This window comes from Hyperolius riggenbachi, chromosome 9 (genome assembly GCF_040937935.1).
Source record: "Hyperolius riggenbachi isolate aHypRig1 chromosome 9, aHypRig1.pri, whole genome shotgun sequence".
Taxonomy (NCBI): Eukaryota; Metazoa; Chordata; class Amphibia; order Anura; family Hyperoliidae; genus Hyperolius; species Hyperolius riggenbachi.
Window position 1 is genome coordinate 219,373,591 of NC_090654.1, and position 12,248 is coordinate 219,385,838.

At 43.6% G+C, this 12,248-nt stretch overlaps 1 protein-coding gene across 4 annotated transcripts in view; it reads right to left on the reverse strand.

Moving 5' to 3' along the window:
* Positions 1-12,248, reverse strand: part of TTC6 (tetratricopeptide repeat domain 6) — a 201,699-nt gene that overhangs the window by 162,115 nt on the left and 27,336 nt on the right. For all 4 annotated transcript variants that reach the window (XM_068254020.1, XM_068254019.1, XM_068254018.1 and 1 more), the window contains exon 5: positions 5,392-5,507. In XM_068254020.1, the coding sequence (XP_068110121.1) occupies positions 5,392-5,507 (116 nt within the window). The remainder of the gene's footprint in view (positions 1-5,391; positions 5,508-12,248) is intronic.

A 12,248-nucleotide genomic window follows, 5' to 3' on the forward strand; every position in this document is an offset into this window, starting at 1 on the left:
TGGACAGTGTTTGTGAACAGCAGTTTTCAGATCTTGCCACAGATTCTCAATTGGATTTAGATCTGGACTTTGACTGGGCCATTCTAACACATGGATATGTTTTGTTTTAAACCATTCCATTGTTGTCCTGGCTTTATGTTTAGGGTTGTTGTCCTGCTGGAAGGTGAACCTCCACCCCAGTCTCAAATCTTTTGCAGACTCCAAGAGGTTTTCTTCCAAGATTGCCCTGTATTTGGCTCCATCCATCTTCACATCAACTCTGACCAGCTTCCCTGTCCTTGCTGAAGAGAAGCACCCCCAGAGCATAATGCTGCCACCACCATATTTGACAGCGGGGAGGGTGTGTTCAGAGTGATGTGCAGTGTTAGTTTTCTGCTACACACAGCGTTTTGCATTTTGGCCAAAAAGTTCCATTTTGGTCTCATCTGACCAGAGCACCTTCTTCCACATGTTTGCTGTGTCTCCCACTTGGCTTGTGGCAACCTGCAAACGGGACATCTTATGCTTTTCTGTTAACAATGGCTTTCTTCTTGCCACTCTTCCATAAAGGACAACTTTGTGCAGTGCACAACTAATAGTTGTCCGATGGACAGATTCCCCCACCTGAGCTGTAGATCTCTGCAGCTCGTCCAGAGTCGCCATGGGCCTCTTGACTGCAATTCTGATCAGCGCTCTCCTTGTTCGGCCTGTGAGCTTAGGTAGACAGCCTTGTATTGGTAGGTTTACAGTTGTGCCATACTACTTCCATTTCTGAATGATCGCTTGAACAGTGCTCCGTGGGATGGTCAAGGCTTTGGAAATCTTTTTGTAGCGTAAGCCTGCTTTAAATTTCTCAACAACTTTATCTTTGACCTGTCTGGTGTGGTCTTTGGACTTCATGGTGTTGTTGTTCCCAATATTCTCTTAGACAACCTCTGAGGCCTTCACAGAGCAGCTGTATTTGTACTGACATTAGATTACACACAGGTGCACTCTATTTAGTCATTAGCACTCATCAGGCAATGTCTATGGGCAACTGACTACACTCAGACCAAAGGGGGCTGAATAATTACGCACACCCCACTTTTCAGTTATTTATTTTTAAAAAATGTTTGGAATCATGTATGATTTTCGTTCCACTTCTCACGTGTACACCACTTTGTATTGGTCTTTCACGGGCAATTCCAATAAAATTGATTCATGTTTGTGGCAGTAATGTGACAAAATGTGGAAAACTTCAAGGGGGCCGAATACTTTTGGAAACCACTGTAGGTATGGATCACAATGTTCGGAGGGAATACTTGTCAGGCAAAGAGTAATGCTGGGCATACATGGTTCGTTTTATATTATCAACCTGTCCGATCATTGCGGCGGGTCGATACCGCGCTCAATCCCCGCGGGCGGACAATGGTAGAAATGAAAGGCAGAAAAGGAATTGCCCGCTGCTACGAGCGGGGATCGATCGGCGCGCACATGAGGTGACGCGCCGGCATCGAGCCGCTGGCTCGATACTGGCGCATAATCTAACCATGTATGCCCAGCAGGTATGGATCACAGAGTTCGAAGGGAACACTTGTCAGGCAAAAAGTAATGCTGGGCATACATGGTTAGATTATGCGCGCTCGATGCCGGCGCGTCACCTCTCGTCCACGCCGATCGATCCCCGCTTGTAGCTGCGGGCACTTCCTTATCTGCCTTTCGTTTCTACCATTGTCCGCCCGCAGGGATCGAGCGCGATATCGACCTGCCGCGGTGATCAGACAGGTTGAATATTATCAATCGAGCCATCAGCGGCTCGATTGATAATATAAAACAAACCATGTATGCCCAGCATTACGAGCCAATGCAGAATGACCCACCTATGAGGTTGCACTGATGAGCCGGTCCAAATTAAATGCTCTGCCCCAAGAAATCTACATAAGACGAGAGACGCCCAGGGGCCTGCAAGGGTTCATGCACCCAAGGTCTCTTATGGAAAGCTACAGGCCAGTTTCACACTGCAAACTGGCATTAGCGGTGTGGTGCAGCCCGGGGGCCGTACCCCAGTCAAAAACAGGCTTTTGGGGATTACCGCGTTAGTATAAAGTAATTCCCTTCTGGCTAAAAGCCAAACAGGAAGTGGTGCTTTCTTGCTGTCACTTCCTGTTTCCAAAATACGGAAGTGCACAGAAGCATATTGTAAAATTACACTTCCGCGCATGTGCACTGCCACCATTTTTTAAATTCCTGTGTTGCCATAGACTTACATGACTTCCGATCTGCACATCGCCGCAGAGGTTGCGCGGACATGTACGTATGCACTCTCAGTAGATTGGTGACTTCCGGTGCACCGCGCTGCATGCTGGATGAAAGCACGCATAGGCTTTCATTGGTATATCGGTGAGGTGCGGCAAAATGCACCGCACCACAACAGTGTAAAAAGGCCCCTCAAATGCAGAGCCTGCAAAAGGTTGTGTTCAGAGATATGATTCATCTTATTATACAACATAACTCTGTGATCTGACCACATGGATAAAACTGTAGATAACTATAGCTTCAAAAGAGAGCATAAAGAAAACAGAAAGAAAAACAGAGAGTAAAGAAGAAAGATACTACAGGAAAAAAAAAAGAATGAAAAGAGATAGAACTAGAAAGAATAAGAAGTGAGAAAGAAAGAGGAAAAGGGATAAAAAAGAAGAGATAGGTAAAGCAGAAATAGGTAAGGAGCTATATGTCGTAGGAGAATAATTTAGACAATACCAAGGGTAAGGTAAATGGGCCGATTACGCTTGATACTGCACAGTCAACAGATCTTTATATTTATCTGGTTCCAAAAATCAAGCCAAGGCATCCATGTGCGGGAGCACTGTTCTTCAGTATGGCTCAGGGCAGCAGTTAGTGACTCCATATCGTATATAAATTTGAGTTCAGATATTTACTCAAGTAGCTTTCCAGTGCCTAGCAATGAGAATGCGAGTGGCTTGAAGAAGATGCTTCATAAGGGATTTCTTAACTTTTTTAATTGGCCCTGGTTTAGACATATGGTGTAACAAATAGAAAGCGGGATCTGTGACTGGGTCAGCATCAGTAACCTCCTTAATATATTTTTTGCACTTCGGACCAGAACGTCTTACTTTTGGGACAGCTCCTCCAATATATACGTAAAAGGGTCCCCGGGTGTTGTTTACATCTCCAGTACTTATGGTCAGCAGAGGGATAATTTCTGTACAACCTGCTGGGGGTCAGATACCAGCAAGGTAATACTTTGTAATGTGATTCCTGCACCCTCATATAAATAGAAGCCTTATGACTTAACAATACCGTTTTATGCCACTGCTGGTCTGTGAAAGCGATGTTGAGATCCGCTTCCTTTAACCTTAATAAATATAAGTGAATATAATTGATCAGACCAAGCATCAGGAATTGGCAAATTATAGATAGAGATTTCTTCACTGCACCCTTACCCATACAGAGCAATTACAATGGTAAGTAAGTGATCTTGACAATTGCTCTCGAGAACCCAGGGAATCCAAAAAATGGATGAATTATGAAACTATTTCTAGTAATAGTCGTACGGTTTTCTGAAGACTAATGACAAAGACTTTCACACCAAATCAGTATATTATGAAACTATTCCTCATAGTATTTGCATAGTAGCTGCATGGCTAATGCTGTATTGTTTGGTTTGCCTTGGGCAGGGCACACACTTGTTTGAATGGCGGGCGCTTTTGCCACATAGCAGGAAATGTGCAGCAATACGCATACAATGGTAGTAGCATTGTGTTTGTGCTTTTTCTCTGGGAAAAATAATCAAACTGAACTTTTTGTTATTTTCTGCATGCCACATTTTTCCCATCTCCAATTCTATTGTACCTTGCCACAAACTGATAAATCTCAAATGAAAAATCTTGCGCTGAATATGTGAATGAAAACGTGATCGCAGTGTGATGGGAAAAATGGCTGCAATATGACAAGTGTGCGCCCTGCCTTGACAGTTCAGCTACATACACATAAATAATGACTAAAATGGACTATCACATCCAGTGACAGTTTATTCCCAATCAGTCTACAGCGTGATGGGGAGAGGATGTGGGAGAAATGCTCCTCTTGAACAGGACCAGCTGAAGTGGTGAATCTACCGCATGTCAGCTGCTCCCACCTACTTAACGCAACAAGATACTTTTTTTGGCTGCCGAGTAACGCTGCCGCGTGTTAAACATGACATGCAATGTTAGCAAACACTGCCATTCGACTGCTATAATTGCAGCCAAATTGTGCTTGGGCCACAAGTCTGAACTGCCAGACAAGCACATTGTTTGACCTCTGGTAAAAAAAGAGGCCTAATGGCTTCTGTCAGCCTGGCCATCTACTTCAGAAGGAGGAGGGAAGAGTGACAGCACAGCCATACCACCTCTGAAAACCTGTCAGGTCAGCTGCACCTTCCCTCCCAGAAGACATCATTTTTCTACTAGATTCCAACAATAAGGACTACGGGAAGTAGCAGAAGTCACATGTTCACACTGCAAATGCTAAAATAAAGGCATTTACAGATGGTTTAAAATTGTGTTACCCTTGTCATTAGTATAGTAATGTAAGCCTAAATCTCATCTGTCAACCCAGATGCGTAACTAGTGTATGGAATGGTGAAGGGAAGGCGGTGGCGGCACAGAGCTGTGCGGGGTAGGGGACCCAATTTCTCCCTTCCTCTCCTCAGGCCCCCATTCTGTGCTCTCCCCCCCATATGCAGAGTTACAATGCAGCGGACAGGGATTACAGTAGACACTCAAGCCCTCCAGGGTCAGTGCACTAGAGGTCCACATCCTGCCTGTCTTCTCTGTCTGCAGCACCAATCATTCTACTGTAATCCCTGCCTAATGTGCCGTAACTCTGCATATTGGGGAAAGTACAGAAGGGGGTACGAGGAAAGGGAGGGAGGATAGAAGTCGGACCCCCTCTCCCAGTGCCAATAGGCACCGGCTATCATCTGGCCATCTATACTTGTAGGGTGGTGTCAGGGGCTAAATCTGACTACCTATACTTGGTGGGGGGGGGGGGGGTTTACACCCTCCCCTTAGGGACTATTTAACCCACAAAAATGCCCTGCCCCAGATATATGGACTGTGACTTACACCTGACTACTACAGAATGTCAGTAAGCAATTTAAAGTGTCATCTATGAAGTGGTACAATGCTTTTACACAATCTATATATTACTTTATCTATATTTTAACTACAGTGAATTCTTCTGATGACTAATTTTTACAGGAAACTTTCACTCATTTGGTATCCATTATATAACAAAGAAAAAATATGCTAGGCATAGAACTAAGTATTAGAGAGAGAAATGTAATACCACTAAACCCAGTTTGGCCATGACGACATGGGTCAGCGGCACTACTTCTCCCCTGATCTTTAGCCCCCATGTAGTAATTACTTGGCTGTTGGCCTCCATGTGGCAAGGAGAGCCACAGGAGGGCGTGTCTTGGCTGTCTCCCGTCTTGTCAGTGGCGCTGCCTCCCCTTTCACATGAATGATGTCCGAGATGGTGATCTGGAGAAAGACAATGCAGTCAAGACAAACGTTCTAGGGGTTTAAAAAGGGAAAACAAGAGTTTTCCAATCAGTAAAAATACAAACAGTTGTCCTGTCAACGCCTGGTGATTAGCAGCCCCAGCCTGTCCCTCAGAATACAGCCAGGCAGTCGCCACTGCTCACAAAAGCTGCCCGACCCTCTGCCTCTGCTTAACAAACAATGTGTAATGATTAGCTGTGCAGTGAGACAGGTACAAGTGGATGCATCTCAGAATATACACTCAATCATAGGAGTTTCTGAGGACCAAATACTAATTTCCTGCACTTCATTATTATTTACGTGGGACTACAACCTGATGTACATCCATTATTATTCCAAAACAATGCGGGACTGTAGATGCATGTTAGGGCCTCTACACACTTCTGCGCTTGCGCTGTGTTTTTAAAATCGCATGTGATTTTTAAATCGCAAAGCCTTCGTGAAAATAGAAAAATTGCATCGCACCAATGTCTACAGGTCTTCACGATTTTCATGATTTTTTAAAAGACCTTGCGATCAAAAAACGCATGCGATTTTAAAAGCAAAGCGCAAGCGCAGCAGTTTGTACAGGCCCTTAATCTGCATTTGTGCAGGAGCTGTAGGTGTATTAAAAATGCAGTCATCTGTAGAAATATTGCTGGTAAAGTCACAACCCAGCAAAAGTACGGTACTACATGGTAACTGCGTTAAAAAGGAGCTGTCAGCCATACTATCTCAGAAAAAAACACATATATAAGTAGATAAATACTTGCTCTACTTACATAACATATGTATTGCACTGTCCACGTTTTGATTTTAGTGATTTTTCTACAGTAAAGAAAATACTTCTTAGCATTTCCCATTTTAACTGCCAATATTTTGAAGCCAATCCTGATGTCATTTCCTCCCTTACTCTCCTCTGCCTGCTTGTGTATGCATTGCTTGCCCTTCACTATAGAAAGCGCATTGTCTCAGCTTGAGAAATATTGGCCAATCAGAGAGGAACAGAGGTGTGGGAGGGGAAAACAGGAGGGAAAAAGAGGTTTCAGCCAATCAGGCTGCATTAGTTAAGTCTGAGGGGAAAGTAGAGAAGCAAAAAAGGACAACTCAGCGTGCCTTACAACTTCCTTTGTGTGTCCCAAATTTTGTGTGTACCAAATAAGTGTGAGGTAAATTGGGGAATGATCATTTATCAACAAGAAAAGTACTGTAATAATGATTTTAACCTTTGGATTTCCTGGTTAGCATCCCTATTACTTGTTTACCAGATACAAATAAAGAATTGATTTTTTATATTATGCCCGACAGTTACACTTTAAAGTGGACCTGAACTCTTGCATAGGACAGAAGGAAAACCTTTGAGAGATGCAACCGGTATATACAGGAGCTTCTCAAAAAATTAGCATATTGTGATAAAGTTCATTATTTTCTGTAATGTACTGATAAACATTAAACTTTTATAAACAGTATTTTAGATTCATTACACACAACTGAAGTAGTTCAAGCCTTTTACTGTTTTAATATTGATGATTTTGGCATACAGCTCATGAAAACCCAAAATTCCTATCTCCAAAAATTAGCATATTTCATCCGACCAATAAAAGAAAAGTGTTTTTAAAACAAAAAAAGTCAACCTTCAAATAATTATGTTCAGTTATGCACTCAATACTTGGTCGGGAATCCTTTTGCAGAAATGACTGCTTCAATGCGGCGTGGCATGGAGGCAATCAGCCTGTGGCACTGCTCAGGCGTTATGGAGGCCCAGGATGCTTCGATAGCGGCCTTAAGCTCATCCAGAGTATTGGGTCTTGCGTCTCTCAACTTTCTCTTCACAATATCCCACAGATTCTCAATGGGGTTCAGGTCAGGAGAGTTGGCAGGCCAATTGAGCACATTAATACCATGGTCAGTAAACCATTTACCAGTGGTTTTGGCACTGTGAGCAGGTGCCAGGTCGTGCTGAAAAATGAAATCTTCATCTCCATAAAGCTTTTCAGCAGATGGAAGCATGAAGTGCTCCAAAATCTCCTGATAGCTAGCTGCATGGCACCCCAGACCATCACTTACTGTGGGTACTTGACACTGGACTTCAGGCATTTTGGCATTTCCCTCTCCCCAGTCTTCCTCCAGACTCTGGCACCTTGACTTCCGAATGACATGTAAAAGTTGCTTTCATCTGAAAAAAGTACTTTGGACCACTGAGCAACAGTCCAGTGCTGCTTCTCTGTAGCCCAGGTCAGGCGCTTCTGCCGCTGTTTCTGGTTCAAAAGTGGGTTCATGCTTCCATCTGCTGAAAAGCTTTATGGAGATGAAGATTTCATTTTCAGCATGACCTGGCACCTGCTCACAGTGCCAAAACCACTGGTAAATGGTTTACTGACCATGGTATTAATGTGCTCAATTGGCCTGCCAACTTTCCTGACCTGAACCCCATAGAGAATCTGTGGGATATTGTGAAGAGAAAATTGAGAGACGCAAGACTCAACACTCTGGATAAGCTTAAGGCCGCTATCGAAACATCCTGGGCCTCCATAACACCTGAGCAGTGCCACAGGCTGATTGCCTCCATGCCACGCCGCATTGAAGCAGTCATTTCTGCAAAAGGATTCCCGACCAAGTATTAAGTGCATAACTGAACATAATTATTTGAAGGTTGACTTTTTTTGTTTTAAAAACACTTTTCTTTTATTGGTCGGATGAAATATGCTAATTTTTTGAGATAGGAATTTTGGGTTTTCATGAGCTGTATGCCAAAATCATCAATATTAAAACAATAAAAGGCTTGAACTAGTTCCGTTGTGTGTAATGAATCTAAAATATATGAAAGTCTAATGTTTATCAGTACATTACAGAAAATAATGAACTTTATCACAATATGCTAATTTTTTGAGAAGATCCTGTATTTAGAGAGTTTAGCATGTCTAATTTCCCCTCATCTGTGACTAACCCCAACTGTAATTTGATCTCTCAGCTTTGTCAGTTGGCTGCCTTGGCAGAGCAACTCATTTGTAAACACAGGATGTTAACCCTATGTCTGCTTCCATGAAAAAGAGAAGTAGACGCTGCAGATTTATTGCAGGATTTGTATCAGCTGTAATGCTTGGTGAAATTTGCCTTCTTAAAACAGAAGGAAACTTGCAATAACTCAGCTATAAGTGAACATTTGTGGTTACCCACAATGCACCACTACTGAATTTGCAAATTATCTCTACACATTCCTAGTGGTTTGGGTCACCCCGAGCTGCTTGGTTACTCTGTTATCAGCTGTAACAAAGAAATTTGCTGCACGCCTCCAGTTTTCATCCGCCCCACACGATCAGGGGGATCCCGACTGGCCAATACATGAGAGTGAGACGGAATTGCTCGTCTGATGCAACATTTCAATCCCAGGCCAACCAACTGCGAGCTAGGTTTCGCAGTAGGGGTTATCCCGATGCAACATTACGACGGGCATTCAATAGGGTCAAGAAAAGGGATCGTTCCAGTCTTTTTGTTCAGCGCCTTGATCGCAAAACTCAATCACAAAAGTCGGAATTACGATTTATAACCAAATATTGTGTCCAACATACCAAATTAAGACAGATTTTACAGAAACATTGGTATCTGTTATTGAACGACCCAGCTATAGGTCATGTGTTCCCCGAGCACCCCATTGTTACATTCAGGAGGGCCACATCCCTCCATGATACTTTAGTACAAAGTCATTTTGGGAGGGGTCAATCCTAGACGTCACTGCATCGTGTTAGGCACTTATACCTGTGGCGGCTGCCCCTATTGTCAATTTATAAAAGTGGGGAGGACAGTTATATTACCCAATGGCAAATCCCATACCTTGAAACACTATGTGAATTGCCAAACCGAGCTAGTGGTTTATTTACTGCTATGCCCATGTGGCGCGTTTTATATAGGCAAGACGAAGAGGAATTTGTGGAGACACATTTCTGAGCACATGCAAAACATTGGAAATAAAGAATCCTGCACCCCCATTGCCCGACATGTGAGACAGTGCCCCACATGTACCGGCAAGAAATTACGTTTTGTAGGATTAGATAGGATCCACGGTACCATACGAGGGGGCAACTTTGATCGCCTCCTCCTTCAGAGAGAAACCAGGTGGATCTTTGAGCTTCAGGCATGTCAGTCTCCAGGTTTAAACAAGGCCTTCAGTTATGCCTCGTTTTTACCTCTCTGATGTGAATATGGTGATCTTTTCACCACTTTTGTTGTGCTCCCCCTTCTTTCCACCCCTTTTGCCACATTCCTCATTATTATTTTTTTCCCGTCCCTCCTTTTCCTTCCTTTCCCCCCCCCCCTCCCCCTTCCCTCCCCTCTCCTCCCTGTTGTACGGTGATTGACGGTCGCTCCATTTCTGACATGATGTCTGAATCTGTACGGGACTATGTTGATAGTTGTTTTGTGCATAGCTCTATGAGATTATTACTATGCACTGCTTCTTGGCGTCTTGTTGTCATAGACGCTTTTGAGCCACATTTTTCTATTGTCCTTTTATCTCCTTATCACAATAATACGCTTAGGCTGATATGTGTATACATAGGATAGGCTTAGCCAGTTTGTTGTGTTTACTTTTGGTGGATGAATGATACGTTGTGTGTTTTGGTACAAGAGGGGCACCGGAGTGTGGGGGCGTGGCTGTGTGGACGTCGTGACGCTGAGGCGAGAGCTTGCGTTCCACCTGCTCGCTCCGTTGGTCCGCAAGCGTCACTTCCGGTCCACACGCGCACTTCCGCTTAGCTCCGATTGGCCCCATATGCGGATATGTACCCTCATGGTGGATACGCAGGCACGCCTTCTGATGACGCCGTGAGAACGGCGAAACATGTAAAGGCGCTGCCTGCATGAGACGCCATCTCCTCCCGCGGACTCCCTCTGTATCCACCACCCACCTTCCATGACTGGGTGACTATCAGCACTGCCGGACCGGCACCTTGAGCCCACTAGGATCTGTTTGCAGTTTCTGTCCGCATGGTCGCACGTTCGACCTGACCGATCCTTCCAGTCACGATTGGACATTGAATGGACATTCACAGCCCATACACCCTGGATACAGCAAACAGCAGCGGAGATCAGCATGCCACACAGCCTGTTATCCATCACCTAGGATGAACTCTCCACACTGATGCACCAGAGGAGGGTGAGATATTGTTATGACCATCCCACTTTGATGTTCACAGGCCTAACCATGACTGCCATGATGTGTTCACACGGCATAAGCTTCTCTGTCGCTGCTTCTATCATTGCTGGCTTGCTGCTTAGGCTGGCTATTTAAGCATCTGGTTGATATACACTGCTTTTGCAAATGCTGTCTGAACTCTGGGCTCTGCACTGACCTGATCCTTGCTTTATCATCTGTCGCTCTTTTATTCTGGACACTTTTTTTAATAGTTGAGCTCACACTATTGCCTGGCCAGTGTATGTCAGTGGTGCGAGTGTGGGGTCTATGTGAGGAGGTGGCCATCTCATGGGTTTTTTATTGGTTCTATTAGACAGGTTTACAATAAAAATATAGCTTTTCATAGATTCATGGCATTTATTTTTTCATTTTTTTATTTTTTCATTTTTATGAAATAATCACTGTTAGCATCTGTCAATAATCCTTTCTTCTCCAAACCAATGTGTAACAAAGAAATGTTTTTCTTGGAAGTTTTTATGCTGTTTTTTATCTTTTAAACAGAGAGGAAGGTCTGAGTTTAAGTCCACTTTAAACAGACACACTGTAGTGACATATTGTAGAATGCAGTCATGCAGTCAATTATTCAGGATAAGAGATGGCCCAGCCTTGGAGAACTCATGGAGAAGCACATGATCAGTTTGATCAGCTGATAGATTTGTAAGCCTCTGATTTGTTGTGATGACTTCCTGGTTTGACACATAATCAGGACCAGCAAATCAGAGGCTTACAAATCTATCAGCTGATCAAACTGATCACATGCTTCTCCATGAGTTCTCCAAGGCTGGGCCATTCCTATTCAGGATACCCACATTCAGGTTGATTCACTAATTAACGTAGTAGCGCCCGCGCTAGTGAAGTTTTTTGCGGTCAGTATATCACGCGGCACTGAGAACAATCGTGAGTAACTTAGGAGAACATGCTTCGATGCCAGGACTGCGTATAGCATGCAGCATATTTGAGTAGACAGAGATCAGGTAACCATTGTGTTTTGGTTTTTTTGTGTATTTTTTTGTAAATAAGATGCGACAGTCTGGTAAAACTCCATGTTATACAAGCTTACATTCTGTTTACATGCTTTCAGCACACGAGTGTCTTTTGTTATGTCTGTAGTTCAACCAAGTGGTAACGAAAACATGGTCTGTTCCTTGCACAAGCACTAGATGATCTTTGAATGACCGTATTGGCCAAAAATCTAGCATGCATACAGCTGCCCTATGACATCATTTAGCGATCTGTCGTGAAGTGTTGCTGAACAATGAGTGTTTTTCTTACCCACCCTGCCAGGCACCACTCGCTCATGTGCTGTTTCACTCTACCCCTTCCCCTCTCCATTGACAGTACAAGTTGATGTCTGTATAACAGAGGATTTTTGGAGACCAGGGTCCATATGCAATTCACTTTTTCTCCTTAGTTTTCTCCAAGTTGGTATTTTCACTCCTTGTAAAATAAAATGCCTTTTAAACCTCCAGCAAACAAAACAAATACACAAAATCATTGTGATAGTACATTTTCTACTACCTTTGGTACTTTCTTAATTGAGAAATAATGAA